Genomic DNA, 27,274 nt, shown 5'->3' with positions numbered 1-27,274 from the left:
TACCCAAAATTAAGGCAATCTTTATTTACTTTCCTTGTAATCATATCATGTAAGGCATAAGTGGTGCTTATTTGACAGGATACCGGTTGGTATTTTCATTGGTTGGATTTTCATTCAGAAATGTATCATGTTAGACTGGCGTCAATGTGAGGCACTCCTCTGGCACAGGCTTTTACTTTCTTTTTTTTTTGGTACCGGGGATCAAACTCAGGACCTTGCGCTTGTGAGGCAGGCGCCGGAACCACTGAGCTAAACTTCCGGCCCCACAGGCTTTTACTTCTGATAAATGCATTTTTCCCTCACTGAGCCTGGCTCAAACTCAGTCACTGTTTTAGCAGCATGAAGAGCAGTGTGGCAACTTCCCTGAAGGTCACCTGTTTTACCACGTGAAGTAAGAGGTGTGCATGGTGGCTCCTGGTTCTCTCAGGCCACATTCTGAATGATGACTGCGATGCCTTGGCCGCCTCCAATGCAAGCTGAACCAACAGCGTATTTTCCACCTCGACGCCTAAGAAAGCAAGCAGTGGCTGAAATCTACTCTGATAGTTAGATTAATTAAAGTGAATTAATAGCAGTCAGATTTGGATTATTCATTCTTACTCAGTTTGGCTTCTTAGTCTTTCCCATAATACTCAGTTTTGGTTTATAGGCACAAGAGCTGAATATTTTTATTCAAAAAAAGAAACCCAAAAAAGTAACACAGAAGAAGGCAATCGAAGAAGAGGATGGGTAGGTTTAGGGCTAGAAGAACTGAAACAAATACACGAACTTATGTGTGCTGTGGAAAAAGAGTGAAAACAGGAGATAATTTAGATAAATAAGGGAATTCGAAAAACGAGGAAGGGACATTCAGCTTCTCTGATTTACATGGTTTTAGATTCTTATGGCACTTCAGAATATAAGTAATTAATCAAATTTGTCCATATGAAAGAGCAAACAGCTGGTCGTGGTGGTGCCTGGGAGGCTAAGGCAGGAGGGTCCTGCGAGTTGAACACCAGGTTGGGCTACATAATGAGTTCAAAGCCAGGCTGAGCTATATAGAGAGACCTTGTCTCAAAAAAGAAAGAAAAGGAAAGCAGATAGTTTAGAAAGCATTTATGTCCATTTCATAAAAATTAGACTCATAGAAAAACGTCTGTTCCCATTCTTCAGTCCTGACATGGTGACACTGAGAATATCATCTAGGAATTATTGTCATACATGTCCAGCGCTCATTTCAACCCAGTGATCAGTAAGTGAAACTAGTCCCATTTTCTTTAGTCTAACAGGGAGTTGGTGGAACTTTTCAGCCTCACATATTTGGTTTCCTTTGCAATTTTCCTGCTAATAGAGAAAATGACCTAAAATACACAAGGCCAGAAGGAGGAGCTCTTCTATCTAAACTAGAGTATCAAACATGCAGAGGGCTCCCCCCGCCACCCCTGGCCCCCCGACATGGCAAAGGGAAGTCTTAGACGCAAACTGCCAGTTTGCTTAGGTTCCCTAAATAAGCACTAAAATGCAAAGTGCCCTGTGAACCAGGGCCTCCTCCTGTGATCACTGCTGGTCATCAGCACCAGGTGGGCGAGCCTCACAGAGCAGAGCTCGGCCCCCAGTGGAGAGTGAGTAACAAGTCCACTGACTCATCTGCAAGGCACTGCAGAGTTGACAGAGGGAAAAGGGGCAAAAGGTTGGACTGTTCTGAGAAAACTGAAATTCGTGTGTTTCTATTAAAAAAGCACATCCAAAATGGAACTACCTTAATTCATGAACCAGGTGTGCGGTAATTCTTGTTCCAGATCCTCCCAATGGGTGACCCAAAGCAATGGCTCCTCCATTTACATTGGTTTTACTTGGATCAAGATTCAAACTCTTCTCAACAGCCAAGTACTGGGGAGCAAAAGCTTCATTCACCTTAGAAAAAAAAAGGTAACAGTGGTAAGAGTCTTTATTCACAAACTTTTAACCAAAGTGGTCCAGTCCTACTGAGAAGCGAACTGTGCTATTTCTTCCTATTGAAATTACATCATGATGCTATTTGAACTTATCTTTAATCATTGTGTAAAGATATCAGGTTTTTCCAGAGAGCAAGAGAAAGAGAGAGAATAATAGTCAAAATAATCATGTTCAAGGTTATCTAGAAGTATCTTCCTTTACAAAAGATATAATGTTTAAAAGCAGGTATATTTAATAAATGATATTTTGCATCAAATACATTCCTTAAAGAAAACATCAGTAATCTTATAAATGGACACTACAGGCAGGGAGATAATGTAGAAAGCTCATAGGTTTTGGAGACAGATAGATGGTTCAAATCTTGGCTGAATCATTTATTCGTGTGTGATTCTCCACATGTTATTTAAACTCTTTATACTCACATTTGCTCAACTACAAAATCCATCTGCAGTATCATGCTGAAAGTCATTGTTAAAGTTAAATAAAATCATGGACTGTCTAGCATATTACCTGTCAGACTGCAAGTACTTGACAAGTGGCTGCTATTATTACCCAGTACTAAGAGCCACTCTTCCAAGAAGGAACTGGCAGTCAACAAAGAATAAACCTTCAGAGCTTGAGACACAGAGAGAATGGTTACTATGTTCAAATGAGGCAGAAAGGAAAAGTGTCATATTGTTATATTTATACTTACCAAGGCTGTCTATGAGAATTGTCTTGCTTCATTGGCAGTACTATAATTTTATCAGGAATTTTGTTTTGTTTTGTTTTTTTGGTACCGGGGATCGAAGTCAGGACCTTGCGCTTGCAAGGCAGGTGCAGGAACCATTGAGCTAAATCCCTGGCCCTTCATCAGGAATTTTATAAAAAAACTGATTCTGAGGAAGGTAACATTTGCAGAGTTGGGCCAAACTCAGTCTTGTTCTCTTTCCTACTATATTTTGGTACTTTTCCTAAAATTATTTGTCCTAAGATCCAACATTATTCATTTGTTTTATATCATCATACTCAAGGAGATGGTGTACTAAGAGACCTAGAATATGTTACGAAGAGTAAGCTTCTGAACCAGGGGAACCAGGCTGTCCTTAAGTATCTATATATCTAGAAATGATAATGAACAGCTTTGCAGACTTGCTGTATTTTAATGGTTTTAAGCATGAAGTCTAATGTCAGAAATTTAGCGTTACCTACTTGCAGTCACAAATACAGTGGTACTTCAGTTCAAGAACTTAAGTTTTTCCACGATTCTGGTCACAAACTGAATTGGATGAGATCCAAATAAAATTCAATGGTTAGGTTCAATGTTGACCTTATGGCGAAATTTGATTAGATTCTCATCCAATTCAGTTTGTGACCAGAATTGTGCAAAGAATTAAGTTCGTGAACTGAGGCATCACTGCACAGTATGATAATTAAGCAGTCCCCTGAGTTTCTGAACTACTAAGAATGAAGATTTACAGATAAACCATTATTCACCTGAAACCATGGTTTCCTGGGTGAGAGATTACTAGAGGAAACCACACACATACCTACCCCTTCTTTATCATTTAAATAGATTCCTTTGTCATATTAATTATTTCCCAGAGGCAAGCAGCATAGCTTAATTACCTGAAATTTTCAGATACTTCCCCAAAGTGAAATGTATATAATTCACTGTGTATTTTCTACTCTGTCTCTTCTTTTAATTATGGTAAATGCTTAAGACATCTTTGTTCTAATATTAATATTTTATATAATCACTCTTGTGGCAGGAAGTGTAGCTCAGCAGTAGAGTATGTGCATAAGTCTATCCTCAGTACCACACACACCACTAGTAAATTTAAATTTCCAGTGTCTTCTATCAAGCCACAACTATGGTGTAAAAGCCAAAGATAGGTTTGAGGAGGCTTCAATTTGGGGGAAAGGGCAAGAAACTTGATTTGGCACTAGGTCAATTCTTTTGTCCATATTTTTTTCATTTAAAATGGGATTATGGTTACTTATTTCTCTCCTACCTTCTGTAATACTCAGTTCAATAGGCATATCAACAGTCTAAAATGTAACAGAGTAGTACAAAGTTCCAAGAAGTTCCCAGGACTTTATAGTTAAGTAGGAGCAATCAGGCTGTTTAAGTTATTCAAATATAAGCATTTTAATCAGGCATGGAAAAGTACTAGCACAAGGCATATAATATTTACGTAGATATGCATCATTGGGAAAGGCGAATAGTACCTGCACAAAGAGTTACAAAATCCTAAACTAAAGCCAGTGATGCTATAGAAGTAGGTGGTTCACTCCTGTTGTAAAAACAGAACACTTACCTCTACCAAATCCATGTCCTTGAGACTCAGTCCTGTTTTTTTCAATGCCCCACTGATGGCAGGAACAGGACCTATGTAAGAATAAGATTCTCTTATAGAAATCGTCATCTTATTTATCTGTCAAAATTCTTCCTTACTTAATAAGGAAGAAATAATGTGACAGAGTTAGCAGTAGCCACAAATCTTGCTGCCCTGTCAGCACGTGTTAACTGATGGGACAACGAAGAAACAGAAAATAGGACCAAGGTGAAAGGCTGTTTGACTCTGTAGTTAAACTGCAGGTGTGAGACTTCTATGAAAAGATCTACCATGTATGGCTTTAGGATTTCAAAAGTCCAAAGAAGTCGCTGGTGGGGTTTACAGTCAGTTACAGATCACACTTGATCTCAAACAGCCGGGCACAATGAGTGCTCTCCATAAGTTCATGGGATAGAAAATTTGGAGACGAATCTGGATAAAAGGCAAGAAATAGCAGCAGCATCTCCACAGAAGCACAGCACAGAGGGGCTCCCACTTCGGGGAAAACTACCTAAATAAAGTACGAAAACAGTCCTAACTCCAAAGGTAGGGAGAGGATTTAAAGAAAACATGATCCTTGACTCAAGAAATGCAAATCTACCTAATAAGACTTTTGATGTAAACTTTAACTCTTATATTTCTGATGATTACCACTGAAAGTTTAATATTGCTCCTAATTTTAAATAAATCAATGTTTTTTTCCAAAAGGTAAAAAGTCTCACTAGAGAAGATTATCTCTTCTGTTCATTCTTGAAGTATGAAACTGCAGTACATGTCTACAAAGAAAAACTGTATCTTTTGTTGAATACAAGTAGTCAAACTTATGTAACAAGTTTTACAAATATACCTAAGGTAAGATGTAAAATAAATCTTTTTGTTTGTTTGGTTTTTTTTGGTACTGGGGATCAAACTCGGGACCTTGCGGTTGCAAGGTGTAAAATAAATCTTTATAAGAAAAATACAATTCAATATAAATAAAATGTTAAGTTATAGTGCTCTTTGGACACGTCTGCTTATTGAGTAGGACCATCCATTTAATGTCTTTTGATTTAAAGTGGCAGTTCTGGGCTGGGGATTTAACTCAGTGGTTCTGGCGCCTGCCTTGCAAGCGCAAGGTCCTGAGTTCAATCCCCACTACCAAAAAAATAAAAATAAAATTAAAAAATAAAGTAGCAGTTCTATGTGGCTACTAATTTATATGGAACTGAATTCCAGATTCTCTCTGCATACGTGTCCAAACATAAAAACATGATTGATAGTAAAAAGTAAAGTACCAGATATCCAGCATGGTCAGAGGATTGTTTGTCAGCTTTCCATCACTATAATGAAATATCTGAGATCATTAACTTATAAAAGGAAAAGGGATGATGTATCCTTCAGTGTTAAAAGATACACAGAAAGAGAAGCTGAAAATTCTAAGTCACTGTATCCACGATTCTATCCTCAGAAACATCAGTAAACCAGAATCAATCAGCTCATGTTAACTCATAGTTACTATAGTCAAATATAACAGTATGCTGGGTCATAATCCTTCTCAGGTGACTCTACTTACTGGGACTAAGGAAGGTTTAGTATTCTTAAAAGTAGACCTCATTTCTAGTCCTGGATCCTGCCATTAACAGGTACAACTTTGGGCACTTCTTCGGGTTTCAAAGTTCAATTAAAAAATGCTTTAAATTGACTGTTAATCTTTGCCTTTTTAAGTACTAGAATTCTATGAATGAACCCCTAAAAAGATAACACTAGAACAGCTAAAGCTCAGCGGCTTAAAGTTCCACCCACCCACCTCCACCACTGCCATCCCTGAGGTGTTTCAGGCAGCAGGGTCTTTCTGGAACTGTGCACTTCCTCAGAGCTATTGCTGTTCTCTTCAAGTTTCTTCAAGTCTTCATTCATGGATCTGCAGCTATTTTGCAGGGCCACAGACTGCTACATGGTAGGTGTCTGCAGAACCAAGGACCACTGGTCTTACAAACTGGATTTCCAAATGAGTCCCCACTATCCTCCCTGCTTGTTTATCTGGGGCACTTCTCTAGTTACCTTGCTTAATCCCATGCTACAAGTGATAGGCAAGCTTCGAGGTAAAGAAGGCATCTGATATTGACATACTTAGCAGGTATAGCTGTGCTCAAACCCTGAGGAAAAAACCCAATCCTGCCACAGTGGTGTTCATTGTACTTTAGGGCAGATATCCAGGCCTAGGAAAAGAAGGAAGAAAAACATATTTTCTTTGCTCACCAGCTAATGCTAACCCGTCAGAACCCATTAAGTGAGGTTAAACTGGATGACTATAAAGTAACTACTTATCTAAATCAGATAAATGTGATGGATCATCAAAGCATGTAGGTATTCTGAAGAAAACCCAATTCTTAGGCTCCATTTAGCTATAAATGCCTCAAGTTTATTCTTTATGGCTGAGTAATACTCTACTGTATTAAAAACATCTTCTTTATTCATTTTTCAGCTGATGGGCAATTGGGCTGTTTCTAAGATTTAGTTATTATAAATTGTGCTGCTGTGGGGCTGGGGATTTAGCTCAGTGGTTTCGCTGCCTGCTGCGTAAGTGCAAGGACCCAAGTTTGATCCCTGGTACCAAAAAAAAAATGTGCTGCTGTGAAAATGGCTGTGTATATATCACTGTGATATGATGCTTTTAGTTCTTTTGGGAAGATACCTAAAAGGGGGATAGCTAGGTCAAATGGAACCTCTAGACCTAGTTTTTTGAGGAATCTCCACACTGATTTCCTCAGTGGCTGCACCAGTCTACACTCCCACCAACAACAGAGGATATTTTTTCCCCACAGCCCCACCAGCATTAGTTACTGGTCAATTTCTTGATAATGGCCATTGTTTCTGGAGTGAGATGGAATCTCAGAATTGTTTTAATTTCCATTTCTTGAATGAACAGTGATGTTGAACATTTTTTCATATATTTATTTGCCTTTTATACTTCGTCATCTGAGAAGTATGCATTCATCTCAGATGCCCATTTTTGATTGGGTCTTTAAATTTGGGGGGTTTGATTTTTCCGTTTTTGTTGTTGTTGTTGTTGTTTTATTTTGGTACCAGGGATTGAACTCAGGACCTTGTGCTTTCAAGGCAGGCACGGGAACCACTGGGCTAAATACCTGGCCGTCTCAGTTCTTTATATATTCTAGATACCAGTCTTTTGTATGAGGACAGGTGGAAAAATTTTTTCCCACTCAGTTGTCTCTTTACTCTGTTCATGGTTTTTTCTGCTGTGCAAAAGCATTTTAATAGGATGAGATCTCAGTTGTTGATTCTTTATATTTCCTGTGTGATCAGGGTTTTGTTCTTAAAGTCTTTGCCTACACCTATGTCTTCAAGAGTTTCACCTATACTCTCTTCCAGGAGATTTAGTGTTTTTGTTTTAACATTTAGATCTTTGATCCATTTTGATTTTACTTTAGTGCATGGTGAGAGACATGGGTCTAGTTTTAGTCTTTGACATGTGGAGAGCTAGTTTTTCCAGCACCATTTATTAAACAGGTTGTCTTTCTTCCAGTGAAGGTTTTTGGCCCCTTTGTCAAAGACAGACAGTTCAGTGTGTTTAGAATTGTTTCTGCATCTTCTATTCTGTTCCATTGATCCTCGGGTCTGTTTTGTTTTGTTTTTGCCAGTACCATGCTGTTTTTATCACAATAGCTCTGTAGCATAATTTCAGGTCAAGGACTGTGATGCCCCCTGCCTTGCCTTTGTTGTCCAGAATTGTTTTTTCTATTCTAGGTCTCTTCTGGTTCCAAATGAATTTTAGGAATGTTTTCTCTAGTTCTGTCAAGTATGCTATTGGTATTTTGATTAAGATTGCATTAAATCTGTGTAACAATTTTGGGAGTAGGTCATTTTTACTATGTTGGTTCTTCCTACCCATGAGCAGGGGATATCTTTCCATTTTCTGATATCCTCTTCAATCTCATTTTTCAGAGTACTGCAGTTTTCAATGTAAAGATCTTTTACTTCTTTTTTAAGATGATTCCCAAGTATTTAATTTTTTTTCAAAGCCATCATGAAAGGCATAGTTTCCCTAATTTCTCTCTCAGTAAGTTTGTGATTTTGTGTACAGGAATGCTATTGATTTTTGATTGTTGATTGTATCCAGCTACATGATTGAATTTAGTTACTAAATCTAGTAGTCTTTTGGTGGAGTTTTTAGGGTCTTTTATGTAGAGTATCATGTCATCTGCAAATGATAGTTTAACTTCTTCCTTTCCTATCTTTATTCCTTTTATTTCTTTCTCTTGTCTAATTGCTTTGGCTAATATTTTCAGAACTACATTGAATAGGAGTGGTGACAGTGGACATCCTTGTCTTGTTCCTGATTTTAGAGTGAAAGCTTTCAGTTTTTGACCATTTAGTCAAATGATGCTGGCTGTTGGTTTATTATAGATGGCTTTTATCAGGCTGAGATAAAGACTATCCCAATTTTCTATAGGGTTTTATCATGAATAGGTGTTGGACTTTGTCAAATGCTTTTTCTCCATCTATTGAGGTTATCATGTGATTTTTGTACTTGGCTCTGTTAATATGGTGTATTACATTTATTGATTTGCATGTGTTGTACCACTCCTGCATCCCTGGGATGAGTCCTACTTGGTCAGTTTATAATCTTCTTGATGATTTGCTGCATTCTGTTTGCCATATCTCATTGAGGATTTTTGTATCTATGTTCATTAGGGAGATTGGCCTGTAGTTTTCTTTTTTTGGTTGGATCCCTTTCTAGTTTTGGTATCAGGGTAATACTTTCAGGAATGAATTTTGGATTACTGCTTTTCTTTCAATTTCATTAGAGTTTGAGGAGTAGTGATTAGATCCTCTCTAAATTTCTTATAGAATTCAGCAGTGAATCCATCTGGGCTTTTCTTTGTTGGTAGGTTTTTATTTACCTCTTCAATTTCACTGACTGTTATTGGGTTATTTAGAATTTTTATATCTTACTGATTCAGCTTTGGTAATTCATAGGTATCTAGGAATCTGTCCATTTCTTCTGTGTTTTCCATCTTATTAGCATAAAGATTCTTGAAATAGGTATTGATGATCTTCTGGATTTCTGCAGGATCTGTTGTGATTTCACTTTTTTAATTCCTAACTGCATGGACTTGAGTCTTCTTTTGATAAGGTTGGCTAAGGGTTTGTTAATTTTATTTAATCTTTCAAAGAACCAACTCTTTGATTCATTGATTCTTTGAATTTTTTTCTTAGTCTCAACTGCATTAATTTCTGCTCTACTCTTTATAGTTTTCTCCCTTGTATGACCTTTGGGCTTGACTTGTTCTTTTTTTTGGTACCGGGGATCAAACTCGGGTCCTTGCGCTTGTGCAGCAGGTGGTGAAACCACTGAGCTAAATCCCTGGCCCAATCTTTTTCTTTTTTTTTGGTACCAGAGATCGAACTCAGATCCTTGCACTTAAGCAGCAGGCATCGGGCAGCAGGCAGCGAAACCACTGAGCTAAATCCCTGGCCCTTGACTTGTTCTTTTTCTAGAAGTTTGAGGTTCAGCATTAGGTTCTTTATTTGAACTTGCTGTTTTCCTGATGTGAGCATTCACTGCTACAAATTTCCCTTGTAGGGCTGCTTTCATTACATTTTATAAGTTCCAGTATGTTGTATTGGCATTATCATTTAATTATTGAAACTATCTGATTTCTTGTTTAATTTTATCTGTGACCCATTGGTTGTTCAGGAGGGTGTTAATTTCCATGTGTTTATGAAAATTTTGTGGTTTCTTTTGCCAGTGATTTCTAATTTCATTGCACTATGGTCTGATAATATGCATGGGATAATTTCAATTCCATTGTATTTACTTAAACATGTTCTATGTGCTAGTATGTGGTCTATTTTGTTTTGGGTTTTTTTTTGGTACCAGGGATCGAACTTGGGTCCTTGCGCTTGCACAGCAGGTGAAGAAACCACTGAGCTAAATCCCCAGCCCTATGTGGTCTATTTTGGAGAACATTCCATGTGCAGCTGACAAGAATGTGTATTCTGATGTGAGGTGGAATACCCTGTAGACAACTAAGTCCATTTGTTCACAAGTTTGGTTCAGTTCTGATATTTGTTCATTTTTTTATCTAGCTGATTTGTCCATTTGTGACAGTGGGGTATTGAGGTCCCCCATTACAACTGTATTAGTGCTTATATGATTTTTCATGTCTGTTAATATTTGTCTTATAAAGTTGAGTGTGCTGGTATTTGGTGCATATATATTTGTTATCTCTTCTTCTTGGCGTTTTCCCTTAACAAGTATATACTGACCTTGCCTCTTTTGATCAGTCTTGGCTTGAAGCTCACTTTGTTTTCAAATACAATAGCTACCCCTGCTTTTTTCTAGGTTCCTATCACCTGAAGTATTATTTTTCATCCTTTGATTTTCAGCCTAGGACTTTATTTTTGAGTCAATGTATTTCCTGTATGCAGCAAATTATTAGATCTTGTTTCTTGACCCATTCTGCTAGTCTGTTTTTTTTGACTGGTAAATTGAGACTATTTACATTGATGGTTATGTATTGGCTTATCTTTACCATATTATTTTCCTGCTATTGGTTCCCTATCTTTTTCCTGTGTTTAATTGCTTGCCTTTCCTGGTGGTTTCTTTTTATTAGTGTTCTTTGAATTGTGGTCTTTGTTATCTCTTTCTAAAATATCTTTCAGAACATTTTGTAGAGCTGGTGTGGTGGTCATAAATTTCTTCAGCTGTTCTTTGTCATGGAAGTATCTTATTTCTCCATTGATTCTGAAAAATAGTTTTGCAGGGTATATCAATCTGGGCTTGAGGTTGTTTTCTTTCAGATCTTGAATTTCATCCATTTATTTATTTAACATTTGAGCACAAGTATCAACACTTTCTCATGAACCGAGATGCAGCAAAGAACCAAAAAGATGATTCTGGCCCTCATGGAGCTTACTGGTGGCAGGATGGGGAGGAACAAGGTTATCTATTAGGGAACTCTACGTATTACAGCTAAAAATGAAGCAGAAGAGGGAGGGTATAGGGCATACTGGATAGTCAGAAAAGATCTTACAAGCAAACAAAAGCTGATATCCAAAAGAAGGGTTCTTAGCAAAGAAAAGAAAGTAAGTACACAGTCCCTGTGGTAGAAGCATGACTGCTATGTTCAAGAAACGGGAATGATACTATTTTGTAGCCTCAAAGTTTCAGATCTTGAAATACTTCCTCCAAGCTCTGCTTGACTTAAAGGTTTGTGTTGAGAAGTCTACTGTGATTCTAATATGCTTTCCTTTATACACTGTTTCTTTTCTCTAACAGGTTTTAATATTCTGTTCTTGTGCTAAATATCTGGGATCTTGATTATTACATGTCTTGGTAGATTTATTTTGGTCATGGCTGACTCAAGTTCTATATGCCCTGTTATCTGTGTGTCCAATTCTTTCTCCATGGTTGGGAAGTTTTCTCCCATTACTTCTGTGAACAGGTTTTTTATGTCCTTCTCACTGACTCTTGCTTTTTCACTGACTATCATCAATCTTATGGTGTTCTTTTTTGCATCATCTTGCAGCTGTTGGATTGTTTTTTTTATGTCCTTTGCTATCTTTTTGGGTTTTTTTTGGTACTGGGGATCAAACTCAGGTCCCTGCGCTTGCGAGGCAGGCGGTGGAAGCACTGAGGTAAATCCCTGGCCCTGTCCTTTGCTATCTTTAAGAGATCTTTCTTTTCATGATCACTAACTGCAATCCTATCTTCTAGGTCTGACAGTCTGTCTTCACTTTCTTTCATTCAGCTTTGCAAACTTTCAATGGAATTTTTAATTTTCTAGATATGTTTGAATCTATTTCATGTATCCCATTTCTTTCCTATGTTGGGCATTCATAGTTTCCAGTATTTTTCTAAGCTCTTCTATTTTTAAAAAAATCTATGTCTACTCTAGATTTGCTGAGCATGTCCTTCATTATGATCATCATCCCTTTTTTTACCTGAGAGATTATTTCTTTTTTGATTTTCTCTATAGCCTCATTCATTTGTTTATTTACTTCTACTGCTATCATTTCAGAAAATTCCAGTAAGTGGCTTCTGATTTCCTTTATCTCATTGACCCCTGGATTTGTTCTGGGTGGGCTGGAGGTCTGGGGTTGTATTTTGCTTCTGTGTCTTGTCATTTTCTATTTTTAAATTTTAATTTGTTTTCTGTGTTGATACTTTTAAGTTTCTTATGTTAGGTAGCTTATCACTAGTGTTGAGGCTTCCCTAGGAAATGTCTATTACTGAGAGATGTCTTCTAGGTGTAGCTGGCTCTTGGTCTTTGTGTCTGTCCCAAGATCCTATCTTCTCAATTTATTAGGTCTGAGAAGTTGCTATTTGGCTCAGCTTCCAGTCCTTTGGTACTGGACAATGGTGACAATTATAACCTCAGAGAATCACAGTGTTGTCATACAACGGCAAAAAACTGATTACAACAGGTATGGCATCCTGGCTAAAGTAGTGCAATTAACAATATTATCAAGCACAGCCTAGAAACTGATAAACAGTGGTAACTGCTAATTTGGTACCTTTAAGCATAAGAGCAAGATCTATAGCTATATAACAACATCGAACATAAACCAGGAACTTGTATGCAGTGAGTTTACCTTTGGTAAAGTGATTTTACTCTGTGGCGGGGGAGGCGGGGCAGTGTTAAGAGGGATAGAAGACAAAACAAAGTGACAACTGGAGAGAAATATAGTAGAAGCAAGGCTAAAGGACAGTGGATGATCACCGAAGCTTTGGGAAACTGAAGAAGAGGACAGGATTGAAGGAATGAAGGAGAACGCAAAAGAATACCAAACCAAACCAGAAAGACTAGCAACAATGTTCATTCACATAAAAATATAAAAAAAATTAAGACAGTTGAGAGAAAAAAGATGAACAAAGAAAACACACAATAAAAGTAAAAACCTAAATAATGAAGAAAAAAAAGACAGAAAAGGAAAACAAAATGAACAAACAAAGAAAAAAGGAAAAAAACAAACCAAAACAATAAAATTCCTATGGTATCCACAGTTCTGAAGTAATTTCCCACTACTTGTCTCCGCTGCCCAAGCCTGCTTGTGCTGCTGGTTGCAAGTCTGCAAGTCAGAGGGAGGGCTGACTTCCCGGCCCAAGGATGCCTGCATTATTGGTTGCAGGGCGGGGAAATGGTAATTTCCCACTCCTTGTTTTCATTACCCAAGGCTGCTTGCCACTGGTCGCAGCCACGTCTGCAGTCTGAATTCCTCTCTCCTACCAGTTTGTAGGGCAGGAGAGGTTGTATTGTTCCACTTGCTATCTTCAACCCTGCTGCTGGTCCCTAACTTTGTGGTCACTAGAGGTTTCAGATAGCTGCTATGGAGAAAAAACACCTTTTATTTCTAATTCATTATTGTCAAGTCAAGACTATATATATTTGTAGGGAGTTCCAAATTTTCTCCAACTAGTACACCTGTATCAACCTAGATAATTGTTTATAATTCTTCATTTTGCTAATAATCAGTCCTATCAGCTGAGCCATGGGAGAATTACTCTGACTTCCTGAGAGAATGTTTAACTCACAGTGAAAAGGATACTTTAATTACAGAGACCTGGATTCAGATCCTGACTCCATCACTTACTTGTCTGAAACTTTACAAGGCAACTTCCTTACACTTCAATTGCCTCATTTACCAAAAAGTCTCACTGTAGCAGTGAGCTGGGAAGACTGAGATTCACTAGTGAGTATGTGTACAGCCACCAGGGAGCAGTGGTGCCATCTTCAGTCAGCCTTCGCTCTCTCACCCCAAGATTGCCTGTCAGCACCATGCAATTCTGTTATTTTCTCTGTGTTAATTTTTAAATATCTCAAATCAACAATAAGACATGATTGCTACCCACAGGGAGTTTACATGGTCTTGATTTTCCTAAAATGATTTTTTTTTTTTTGGTACCAAGTATCAAACTCAGGACCTTGTGGTTGCGAGGCCGGAGGTGGCACCACTGAGCTAAATCCCCAGCCCAAAAAGATGATTTTTTTAAATGACTGCTTGAAATCTTCATTTCTCTACAAGTCACCTTGATGTGGCTTTTTCAGGAATCTGAATTCCAAAGAAGACCTATCTCCAAAAATAGAACAGAATCAGTTCGTTTCATTATAAACTTACCAATACCCATAATAGATGGATCACATCCAGACACAAAGTAGCCCACGATTCTTGCCAGTGGGGTGAAGTTATGTTTTTTAACAGCTTCTTCACTAGCTATGATAACAGCCCCAGCACCATCAGATATACCCTTGAAAACAAAAACAGCAGACACATGAACTGGTAAAAGAATCCAGTTAAAGTTTGAATGCAGTATTTTCTTTCTCTGGCAGTTCTAGAGGTTGAGCCTAGGGCCTCACACATCCTAGGAAAGTGCTCTACTACTGAACTACATCCTCAGCCCTTTTTGTTTTGAGACAGGGTATGGCTAAAGTGCCCAGGCAGGGCTCATACTTGTAATTCTCCTGCTTCAGCCTCCTGAGTAGCTGGGATTACAGGCACTACCCTGGTGCCTGGCCTGTCACAGTGTTTCTAATGGAGTAGAATTAGGAAAAGGGTGGTACACAGGAAATGGTGGCGTAATTTTGGATACAACTTGTAGTACTGTGGTAGATTGGGATTATTTTAGGCATAGAATACAACTTCACTAAGGCACAACAGGAAAGGATGTCACAGTAAAGCTTATAGGTAGATGGGGATAGATATAAAAAGAAATTTGATATATTATATACACATGAATGAAAAAAAGTGAAAAATAAAATAAGAAATCAGAAAGATTTCCTTCTAATATTTTGAAAAGACTAAGAATTAAAAGAGTATCAGGGCCCCTAGCTAAAATATTTTGTGTTGGACTATTAAACCCAAATTAACAGAGTAAGAACACTCTGGTTTAAGCTAAATACCTAAAGATTAGCATGAAAGTATCTAAAAGAGACCCCATGTTCATTTTGCATGAAACATAGCAGGAAGAGTTCAAGCTGATCTGGGGTGACACAAACCGATGCATTCCCTGCAGTGACTGTCCCTTCTTTCTTGAACACTGGAGGAAGTTTCTGTAACTGCTCCAGGCTTGTTTGGGGCCGAGCATGCTCATCTACTTGCATTGTTTGTTTTCCTTTCCTTGTCTTCACTTCTATTGGCACCATTTCATCATTAAAGTAGCCAGCATCATTAGCTGAAATATAAGAAAGTCTGTCATAAGAATGAAAACCAAAAAAAAAGAGAAATAAGAAAGAAATCAAACATATGCTTCAATTTAATTTCTGGTCTATTTTCCACTCACATGGGCCTTTACTACTTATACAAACTTGCCTTCCCTACTGGAGGATTTAACACACTGTCATGCGTCTATGCAGATACATTTTGTACCTTTAGAAAAATTATTCTTTTGGGTTTTTCACACATTTTTTTTTCTTGCAAGATACCATTAGACTGTTAGGAATATCAGTCTATTAGTTACAGATGAAGTGGCACTAAATAGATTTTAACTTTCTTTAGGTAGACTAAGAAGATTAAAAAATTATCAAGTTGCATATCCCACCAAATAATCTATAATTGCAATTTAACAGTAATACACAACTTGAAAAATTATAGGAGCTATCACCAATACAAATACACACATAAAAGCATCTACTTTGAATGTCTATTAGAATGGACTATAGTAATCTACAGTTTCAAAAGTAGAGTAAGTCAGAAATAATACAACCTTAATCTGATTCTACTTTAGGCAAAATATTGCCCTTATATGCCTTTATTTGGTTTTAGAACCACCTTTTTAGATAAATAGGCAAAGAAAACATTGTTATCTCTACTTTATTGATATTCAGTGAACAAATGACTAGGTCAGACAACCTGTAGTTAGCAGAACTAAAAACATAAATGATAGCTCTCAACCTCTAGATCAGTAGTGTTCCACTGGAACACAGATGAGCCGAATGGCATCAGCTCCAATTCACTTTCCCTCTGAAATGTAAGATGGGCTGCAACTTCATTACTTCAAGTATTTAATACCCCAGATAACAGTTTCCATTTGCTTATAATAACTTTAAAAATCCTTTTCAGGAGATAATAAATTCCTTCATCTTATTGTACTGATGAGTCAACTACCGTTGTGTTGCTCATTTAGGCCTGGCTCAAGGGCACTGCAGCCAAGGTTTTGGACCAGTCAAGTGTGAGTCAGGTATAATGATTCTCAATCAGGAATGGGAGGAGGCATAAAAGGACACCCATGGGTCTTTTCTAAACCTCTCAGTCTTCCTTGTGACCACATGATGGCTCCTAGGAAAGGACATCCTCTGTGCCAGTTGTGACAGTAAGCAATCACCTTTGATGGAGTGTGTTGCGTGCCTCAGCATGCTGTACTGACAAATGAACCAGTGCAAGACTAAAGCCAAGTGTCCTCAAAGGGCCAAGGAACAATACTACTTTTTAAATAGTATTAACTTCTTTCAAAAGAGAAGTTGCCAGTTAACTTTGCAATATTAGAATATCCAATCATTTAAAAACAAAGAAATAATATAAAAATGTGATTTTTTTCAAAGGTATGAGTTTAAACTATTATTATACGTTCATTATAACCATGTGTGTGCGTGTGTCTGTATATGCTACTGGGAACTGAACCTAGGGCATTTGCACTGGACTGCATTCCTAGCCCTTTTTTATTTGGAGACAGAATCTTATGAAGTCACTAAGTTGCCCAGGCTGGGCTTGAATTTGTGATCCTTCTGCCATAGGCCCCAGACAGTGAGGATTATAGGTGTGTGCACCATGCCTCGACTTCATTATAATTTTAGAGGGTGAAAATCTTTCCTATATTTTTATCTGCAGATATTGATAATCACGCAGTTTTGCTAACCAGCTTTCCATCTCTGCTGTGACTGCAGGGCATATTTGTCACAATCTTCTCTGCTTATTTTATGTTGTACAGCAAGATTCTCTGCAGTAAGTGCCATGGCGAGTTTAACATGTGGATCTGTTAATCCTTCCCACAAAGAATCTTCCAGCTAAAAAGACATTAATAAAGGTGATTTGTTAAAGCATTATATTTTTAAACTAAAATGTTATAATTTCTTTAAACAAGTCAATCCCAACATAGTAAAATGAGATTTTCTGATAACATTTTCTATTATTATTCATATTTGGTTCTTGGATTTAAAAAAAAATCAATTAAAAACCCCAAATGTCTCATAATAAAATATACATATTCTGTCTCTAAATATGGAACGCTAAGGAGAGCCAAAAGTTAAGCATGCGAGGTAAGAATACAGGAAGTCACCCCACAATCAAAAATTAAACTCTTAAGATTGTATTTCATAAGAAACCTGACACTGAGTTCTTATGAAATGTTTTCCTGTAGCCATCTCTGTAAAGTAGTTGTGAGCGCTTTAGGAAAGAAGAGATCTGTACTCCTTGGTCATCCAAGGCTTTCAGTGACAGGTATAGCTGGTCCTATCAGCTACTAACAGGCAGAAAAGAACTGGGATCGGATCCCTGTGCAGCAGAAAGATTGTTAATTATTATCTAAGTAGTTAGAGTTTCTAATGGGTATGTACCATATGCTGCCTCAGCACCTTCAGAGCCACTGATTTGTCCTTGCAAAGAATTTCTTAAATATATTTAGCATCTAAAATACTGCTAAAATACTCCTACTTTCTAAGTCTCATTCCTTCCAGGTTCAAAAAGAGCCAGGTGAGAAACTGAGTGAACAGTGTAAGTCAACCATTATTACAAGAAGATGATAAATCATAACATGTCATCATGGGAAGAACTATGTTCTTTATCAGTATGAATATTCTAGGGTCATAGCTCTCAAAGATGGAAGGATCAGTTTCTGTCTGATTGATTTAGGACAATATAATCTGATCTAAGGACAGTATTTCCTGTGATGAAGAAGAAACCTCATTCAATGGAGACTGCTCCAGAAATACAGCTTCTGTAAATCACGGTAGAGATTTAATTACTCAGAATCCTAGCCACTGAGTACAGATTAACTTACAGATTGTCTATTTTTTGTTTTTGAGACAGGGTCTCTCTGTGTAGTTCAGCTTGGTCTTTTGAGTTTTTTGTTTTTGTTTTTGGTACCGGGATCGAACTCAGGACCTTGCGCTTGTGCGGCAGGTGCCAGAACCACTGTGCTAAATACCTGGCCCAAGACTCCTTTTTTTTTTTTTGGTACCCGGGATCGAACTCGGGTACTTGTGGTTGCACAGCAGGCAGCAAAACCACTGAGCTAAATCCCCAACCTCAGCTTGGTCTTGAACTCACTATGTAGCCCAAACTGGTCTTGAACTTCAGTGATCCTTCTGCCTCAGCCTCCCAAGTGCTGGGATTATAGGTGTACGCGACCACACCCAGTGCTCTTTGCCTTTTGAAACCACTTCTCTTTCTCTACATCTCCTACACCTATATCTACTAGTTAAATCTAATTCCATGGGGTTCAAATGTCAAAGTCAACAATGAAAATAGAGTTCTGAAATAATTTGCAAATTTCAAATTGTCACATCTTGCCAGTATTTGATAAACAAAATAGGTTACAAAATTAAGTATTCTCTTCCTTAAAAAGTCGTGTTTTTAAAGTCACTCATATAATAACATATGAAATAATGCAAAACATTTTCAATGGTTCCAACCTTGAGATCAGCCCCAAATCTGGTTCCAAAACGGATGTTTCTGACACAGAAGGAAGCCTGGCTCATGCTTTCAGTTCCTCCACACAAGACTACTTCAGCGTCTTTAACACAAATTTCCTGTTTAAAAACGACGACAACAAAAAGCTCATTTATTGGGCCCAGAGTATATATTCAGAAGTACAAATATTTTATAAATTAATGGCAATTCTAATAAATGTTTTATCCTAGCTTAGCGTGTCAAAGGAAATACCTTAAAGTACTTGAAAAGCCAATGTTAATGTATCTATTCCCAAGATATAAGGGAAAAAAACCACCAAAACCATTTGTACACCCTACCTACCCCTGCCTACACTTGGACTAAGAAAGGTAACTCGTGTGTGTGTGTGTGTGTGTGTGTGTGTGGTGTGTGTGTGAGAGAGAGAGAGAGACGCTGAGGGATGAGCAGACTGAACGCAGGGTCTCACATACAGGTAGGCTAGCACTCTACCACTGAGCCTCAGCCCTTATTTCATTTTTATTTTATGACAAAATCTTGCCAAACTGTCCAGGCTGGCCATGAACTTATGATCTGTCTCAGCTTCTCAAGTAGCTGGAATTAGAGGCATGCACCACAGCTCTAAGTTTAAGAAGAGTAATTCATAACTCAATATAAATCTTAAAATCTGCAGAGATTTTTATCTGGCATAAGTGTACAATAGATAATAAAGGGCAAGTCTATTTAAAAGGCATAAGAAAAACTTATCCTCTTAACAGATGCACTTGAAGGAGCCCAGAGATCACTATGAACTATGTCAATCTGAGGGATTTAGAAGAAAGTACCTATTTTATCTTCTCTTTCCACTATTTGCATTTCTCAGAAAAGATGCAATCCAAAAAACCTCTGATGTTTAAAATTAATGCCAGGAAAATGTATATATTGTTATAAATACTAATGTGAAAATAATCTATTTATTACTCTTGTTTATTTCGTAAGGAAAGGAGAAGACTTGTATTTTTTTAATTTTTTTGGTACCGGGGATTGAACTCGAGAACTTGCGCTTCCGAGGTAGGCAGCAGAACCACTGAGCTAAATCTCTGGCCCAGAAGACTTTTATAAATAAAACTGGATTTTACTATACTCTTGTGCTCAAAGGAACACACATATTTACTCTACTGTCATTTAAAGAGATCATACTAGTTTGTACTTCTACCAACAGTATTATGCAGATCCTTTATAACAAAAAATATTTTCAAGGACATTCTTAAATTCTTCAACTCTGCTCCTTGCCTTACTGTCTTTATTCAGTATTCTTAGACTTGGGTTCAAATCCTGCCTCTATGATTTAGTAACCTTAATGTCCTTAATAATCAATTTCCTGGCCCAATAAAAATGAGAACAGTAATATGTTCTTGCTTCACAAGATAGTTATGAAGATTAAACTAGATAGTGAGTGTAAATTGAGCACAGTGCCTGGTAAGAGGACGCTGTAAAAATGACAGCTACAGGCTGAGGCTGTGGCTTAGGGGTAGAGTGCTTGCCCAGCGTGGAAGAGGTCTTGAATTCAATTCCCAAATCACAAACACACAAAACAAAATGATAGTCATGCTGGGGATTTAGCTCAGTGGTTTTGCCGCCTACTGCGCAAGCGCAAGGACCGGAGTTCGATCCCCGGTACCAAAAAACAAAACAAAATGATAGTCATGATTAGCTTTTTAAAAAATATTATGGTGGGCCGGGGATTTAGCTCAGTGGTTCTGTCGCCTGCCTTGCAAGCGCAAGTTCCCAAGTTTGAACAAAACTTACCATTTTAACCATTTTTAAGGGCTCAGTTCAGTAGCACTGAATATACTCACATTGCAGTGCAATTTTTCTTATCATTCACCTCTAGAACTGTTTTCATCTCACGAAACTAAAATTTCATACCTATTAAACATGAGCCTCCCTTTGTCTCCTTCCCCAGCTCCTGGAAACTAGCATTCTACTTTGTTGTCATGAATCTGACTACTCTAGTACCTTGTGTAAGTGAAATCTTATAGTATTTGTCCTTTTGTGACAAGCCCTTCCACTTGAAGCTTCTACTTCAATCACATTGAATATTTTTCCAAGAAAAGTCAAATTTTATCTCATCTAATGGGTACTGTAAAAAGTAAAAAAGCTAAAATAGTCTATTGACATGGAGCATTCATTCTGGTAACTCTTAATATAATGTTCAGAAAATTACATAAAATGTTGCCCATACCTGACACCCAGTCACAATGGACTGGAAACCAGAGCCACAGAGCCTATTAACAATGAGAGCTGGGGTTTCTTTTGGGACTCCCACGCGTAAACCAATATGCCTTGCTGCGTATATGGCATCTGAAGAACTCTGGACCAGAGAGAGAGACAATGAAAATAATTTCCTCTATGAATTCAGGCATTAAGAACAAGCACAAAAGACATGGAAATGCTGGTAATCTATCACATATGATAAACTATAAGTCTTTAAAGTAGGACACAATGCATATAAGTATATTTTATATAATACGTGCCTATGATTTGAAGAGAGACTATAATTTGGCCAATCGTGTTTTTTGCATTTTTTTGTGGTAAAATAAATATAACATAAGCCTTACAACATTAACCATTTTTAAGTATGGCATTAAAAAATCTTTTCCCATAGCACCTAAAATGGCCTCTACTAGGGACCCAATGTTTGTACACTTTGAAAGAATATACAGCTTCAATTATCTGCGTGGATAATCTATTTTGTATACCACACACAGCAAAAAAGAGGGGAAGGGAGCTCCTTGTTCCCTACAACAAACACTGATCAAGCCCCTAAAACGTGAAGTTATGGGAGGTGTGTTTTACTGCCTGGGTCTGCCGCTCTCCTGCTATAGTTTGGATCTGGAGTGTCCCTCACAGGCCCATGTGTTAAAGGCTTGGAGTCCAGCCCAAGCTGGGAGATGGTCAAACCTTTAGAAAGGGGAGCCTAGTGGGAGGAAGTTAGGGAGGCATTTCCCTTCCTGTATCTCTTCCCTTCTGGCTGCCATAAGGTGAACAGCCCTTTTCCACCATACACTCCAGCCATGATGTATGCATGGCCATAGGTCCAAAGCCAACAGGGCCAAGGGACCAATGGACTGAAAACTCTGAAACCATGAGCCTTTCCTCCTTTTAAGTTGATTAGCTCAGGTATTTTGTCATAGTGATGGAAAGCTGGGTAACACATCTCCTTAGGTGGCACACAGAGAAAACCAATTAATTTCACATTAAGTCTAAGAAGTCAATTTTAAGAAGCACTTTTTAAGAAGCAATGAAATTCATCCCTAGTCAAACATATGTACACAGTTTCCAGAATATATGTTGCTTTGACTCAATACTTCTGAAGCCAAAGAATTACTCAAATTACAAATTTCATGAATGTATAACTATTAACTTATTCATCATGTGGCACAGTAAAGGAATTATTTTTGGAAAATGATCAGGGTAAGTAACAGAAGTGAACAATGCCCCCTGCCCTACTAACCTGTATGACATTGCCTACAATGACACTGTCAACAGTTTCAGGTGGGACTTTGCCAGCAGACAGAGCAGCCCTGGCAGCAAACTCATTCAAATCAATAGCACTGTAGTCTTTCAGAAGACCTCCGTAAGCTCCAAAGGGTGTTCGCTTAGCAGCAACAACAAACACACCTAATGCAAGAAGAGATTTATAAGCAAGCACAGATCAGTTGGTATCTCTTAACATGCTTTAAATAATCTTACTGTGAAACTTTACTGTAAAGTACAATTTTCAGTTAATAGTCACTGCCTATTTTTGTAACAGTGGCTTTTGCTTCATTTATCTTTACCCTTTCCACGTAATTCTTCCAATTTCATTAGTTCTGCTTCTCGTCATGGATGAATATGTTCTGATCTGACCACAGATAACAATGAAAAACTCCCCACAATATAAAAGAAAAACTATGTGAAGGTCCTAGAAATGAACAAAAGTAGACAGATATGAAAAACAATTGAAGAAGGGAACAGCACACAGTGAATGCCCCATTTATTTATTTATTTATTTATTTATTTAATATATATATATTTTTCCATTTATTTATTGAAAGCTAGCACTCCGTGCTGCATGGATTGAATAGAACTCTGAAATCTAGTCATAATGGCCTGCAGAATCAGAGAAGAAAGTTCACGGCAACTACAGCCATTGAAAAGTGATGAGAATCCGAAAAAGAGGAACACCAAAGAGGAAGAGTATAGATTTTACATAAAATTGCCCAAACATCTGACACTTGAATCACACAAATGTGGATCAGATCACAAGTATCTCAGCCAAGTTTAAAAACACTGACTTTGAATTTGAGGGGCTGCCTACCATAGGGAAAGACACAGTTTGTAGTATGAGTTCAGCCAGAGTTGCTGCTTGCAAAAAATTCACTGAAGAAATGAGTCTAACAAATGGTGCTGGAAAAACTAGACAGCTACATTTAAAAATATCAATCTAGACACAGATTGTGTACTTCTCACAAAAATTAAAAATGAATTATAGACTTAAAATATAAAATGTAAAATAGAATTTATAGAAGATAATAGAAGAAAACAATCTGTGTGTTTGATAATTTTTTTAGATATAACACCAAAAGTATAATCCACAAAGGAAAAATTTGTTAAGTGGAACTTCATTCAAATAAAGAACTTCTGCTCTTCAAAAGACATTGTTAAGAGTATGAAAAGACAAGCCCCGTCTGGAAGAAATATTTGCAAAACACTTAGCTGGCAAAAGACTGGTATCCAAAACATAAAAAGAGCTCTTAAAGCTCAATAATAAGAAAAACAAAGAAGAAAACAAAATCAATTTAAAAATGAGCAAATGATCTGAACAGATACCTTATCAAAGAAGTTATAGAGATAGCAAGTAACTATATGAAAAGATGCTCAATGTGATATGGTATTAGAGAACTGCAAATTGTAACAATGAGATACTATTACACAATTATTTCAATGACTAAAATCTCAAACACTGACAACATCAAATGCTGGTGTGGAGGTGGAGCAATAGGAACTAATTCTTTGCTGGTGGGGAGGCAAAGCAGTACAATACAGCTACTTTGGAGGACAGGGAGTTTCTTACAAAACTAAACAAACTCTAACCAGGAGTCAGACATTGTGTTCCTTTGTATTTACCTAAATAACCTAAAATCTATAAAAGAACTTACTCTTAATTGCCAAAATTTGAAGCAACTAAGATACTCGTTGATAGCTGAATGGATAAACAAATTGGGGTGCATACCATGGAATACCATTCAATGATAAAAAGAAATGAGCTATAAAGCCATAAAAAAGGAATCTTAAATGCATACTGCTAAATGAAGGAAGTCAGTCTGGAAAGCCATATGCTGTATAATTCTTTTATTTATATCTGAAAAAGGAGAAGTTATGGAGACAATAAAAAGATGAGTGCAGGGCCGAGGATTTAGTTCTGCCACCTGCATCGCAGGCACAGATCCCCAGTATCAAAAAAAAAGAAAAGAAAATTCAATTGCTAAAGATTTTTTAAAAACTTAAAATGGTGAAGACACATTAACTCAGGCTTGGCAAGGTGTGCTGACAGCAAGAGAAAACAGCAGTAGGAGAAAAACAAGAACTCTGCCCTCATTTCTAACAGCATTGCCAGGTTAAATATTCACTCATTTTCCTCCAGCAACTATAGAAAACAACCAGGACACATTAAGGAAAACTGCTGTGGCATCCTTTTCTGCTTCAGGAGCCTTGGCTGCTTGCTCTGAGGGGTTACAGGAACCTTCCCAATAATCCAATGAGCAGTAAACAATATTTGGTGAAATATTGGGTGAAAATCTCCCATTAAGCAGTAGGATGGGTGCTAAGAAAAGTCTGGGGTATTGGTTCTTGACTGAAATCTGATCAGCTAATGACAACCTTTACCAATGTTAAATATGGTCCCATTCAAATGTGTCTTTCCTTAACAGTAATCAGTCCCGTGCCCTGCTTTCTGACTACCAGTCAGTCCTGTAAGCACTTCATATGTAACTTGAGAGAAACCTGCTTTAACCTTAATGTATTCTAACTAGTCTATAACCATCACTTTTTCTTTTTGTTTTTTTTTTGGTACCGGGGATCGAACTCGGGTCCTTGCGCTTGCGCAGCAGGCGGCGAAACCACTGAGCTAAATCCCTGGCTAACCATCACTGTTTGAAGCTCAAAGGCTTGAGTTCTAGTCATACCCAATACCTACCTATGTTATTACAAATGATCCACTTTACCTTTTCTGGACCTTAGTGTCCTTAACTATAAAAGCAGAGTAAAGGGAGAAAATATGACTACCATGTCAAACATTGTTAGTAAACATTGTTGGTAAACCGTATCACAAATTTATAAACTTCCTATTTAATATAGGTGTTGGTGTACATTTTTTTTCCTTTATTGGCTCATTGTTTTCACAAAATTTTCAATGAAGTCTGTCTGCATTACTAGAAAAAGGTAACAGCTACTGGTAAAATATTAAAACGAGACATTAGTAAGAATATTATTTTTTAAAAATAGCTCATTACAAAGGCAGCTTCTAAACGAACTGGGTTTAAAAATATCAACATGCTCCTTTATTAAGTAAATGTAATTAAGTTCCGAATTGGGAAGTGCACTGGTAAGTGAAATCTATATTGTAGAAAACTGGACACACTGCATTTTGTGGCAGAATATTTACTTTGCATTTGATTTGTTCACATGCCATTTTTGGCTCTTCTGACTTCCGAATCCCCAAACCAATGCCTACCTGACACCCTCTACTTGGGTGCTTCACAGGTATCAAAAACTTCACCTAAAACTGAATTCTGAACCTCCCTTTCCAACTCTACCTCCCCGTTTTCCTCACTCCGTAAGAGGTAACATCAGAAACTAGTTCCTCAAGCCAGAACCTTTAATCATTCATTACGTTTCCTTCTCTTTTACTCACCACACTCAAAATCACTTTGTTCTACCAAATGCACCTCCAAATCTGTGTCAGGTCATCCTTCCTTACCCCCTTTCGCCCACTCCATTGACCCCACACAGTCAACACCTTAATTTGCTATTGCCTGGACCTCCGCAATCCTTAAACGGTCTTTTTATTGTCCCAGAGCCTGCAGGAAATTAGGCCCAGTAGAAACCAGACGCTGTCATTCCCCGCTTTAAATCCTTGTATTGCCTTCCACGGGATTTACAATAAAACCCCACCTTTTTCACAGAGCCCACTGGTCCTTAGACCACCAAAATGTTCAGTTCTTAGATCCTGTGAAACCTTCCCCTGTCTCGGTGCTTTGATAAGTCCTCGTTGAATATTCTTCCATTGACTCTGATCACTTGTTATGAAAATGAAGTTTATATAATTTTTTAAAACAAGCCAGTAACTCTGGAAATGCCTGCACTGCCAGTAGTCTCAAACGAAAATAAGAGACAGACGTTTCGGGCAGAAGTTCTGGGGGACCTTTGTTTTTGTTTTGTTTTGTTTGTTTGTTTTTTGGTACCGGGGATCAGGCGGCGGCACCACTGAGCTAAATCCCCGGCTGGGGGGACCCTTTTGAAGCATCAATTCGCCCCAACACCCCCCACCCCCAGATGGTCCGGCTCCTCTAGCTACTCTGGCCCAAGCTACTCTAGCTTTGGGGGGCGCCCCCGAAGTTGAGCTCGAAGCCATGGGTCACTACACCGCGAAGGAGCGACCTCCAAGGTCAGAACAAACTGACCTTGGTCTCTAATAAATCCGCTGAAAATTACACTGAAATCGTTGTCGCTGAATCTTACAAGCACGCCCCTTAACCCAAACGATCTCAAGTCTGCCCCACAGCCGAGGAGACTAAACTTCTCCCAAGACCACTGACTGTCCACTGAGCCCGAAAGCGGAGGCCCGGCCCGGCGTGGGATCAGACCCGCAGGGCGAGGAAGGGGTTGCGCTCACCTCGGAGCAAGGCCATGGTGGCAACTTGGACCGCACGAAGACCACTTGTTTTTGCAATGCCCAGAGGTTCAGAGGTGACCTGGAGCCGTAAAGTCCGCAGCTTTCACTCCCCGCGATGCCACGCCCCTGCCCTTTCACCCACTTCCTGCAGGCTCCTTGCTCGGCCCCGCCCCGGGCCCGCTGTGGGCGCCAGGCTCCCTTTTCGCCATTCCGTGGGAACCAAGGATGCCACCATCTCTGGGCAGCAGGCTCGGGGAGACAGGCATCATAGTTTTTACGGACTTTGGAGAGGCTCTTTTTTTACAGACTTTCTAGAGAATTCCTTTGCCATCACCCGTTCCATGCTAACCTCGTTTTGTAAAATCCCCAACCCGTCCCTCCTCGCCCTTGGCCCTTAGATACAGCATAAACAACTACTAGTGGTCTGGACGCCCAATGCCTCAAGGGCTCCAGAGAGGTGGGGCGGGCGGCTGCG

At 38.3% G+C, this 27,274-nt stretch overlaps 1 protein-coding gene across 1 annotated transcript; it reads right to left on the bottom strand.

Annotated features, from left to right (window-relative positions):
• Acaa2 (acetyl-CoA acyltransferase 2) lies at window positions 1-27,274 on the bottom strand. Its single transcript, XM_004855129.4, has 10 exons — window positions 26,800-27,274; window positions 22,378-22,544; window positions 21,106-21,234; window positions 18,887-19,003; window positions 17,113-17,260; window positions 15,257-15,432; window positions 14,379-14,508; window positions 4,236-4,306; window positions 1,739-1,893; window positions 1-508 (listed from the first exon to the last, which is right to left on the bottom strand). Exons 1-10 carry the CDS (start codon window positions 26,813-26,815, stop codon window positions 424-426), a joined length of 1,194 nt encoding a protein of 397 aa, XP_004855186.1. The 5' UTR covers window positions 26,816-27,274; the 3' UTR covers window positions 1-423.

This window comes from Heterocephalus glaber, unplaced genomic scaffold (genome assembly GCF_053883595.1).
Source record: "Heterocephalus glaber isolate CG9 unplaced genomic scaffold, H.glaber_assembly_v1.0 deba00000331, whole genome shotgun sequence".
In the NCBI taxonomy this organism is placed as follows: domain Eukaryota; kingdom Metazoa; phylum Chordata; class Mammalia; order Rodentia; family Bathyergidae; genus Heterocephalus; species Heterocephalus glaber.
The sequence above is the reverse complement of the archived record's forward strand: the minus strand, read 5'-3'. Positions and strand labels throughout refer to the sequence as shown.

Coding starts and splice junctions, on each gene's coding strand:
- Acaa2 (XM_004855129.4), bottom strand. Junction 17,261..18,886: donor GATTTGGGGCTGATCTCAAG/GTTGGAACCATT, acceptor ATGTCTTTTTAG/CTGGAAGATTCTTTGTGGGA. Junction 1,894..4,235: donor AGGACATGGATTTGGTAGAG/GTAAGTGTTCTG, acceptor TTTTTTTCTAAG/GTGAATGAAGCTTTTGCTCC.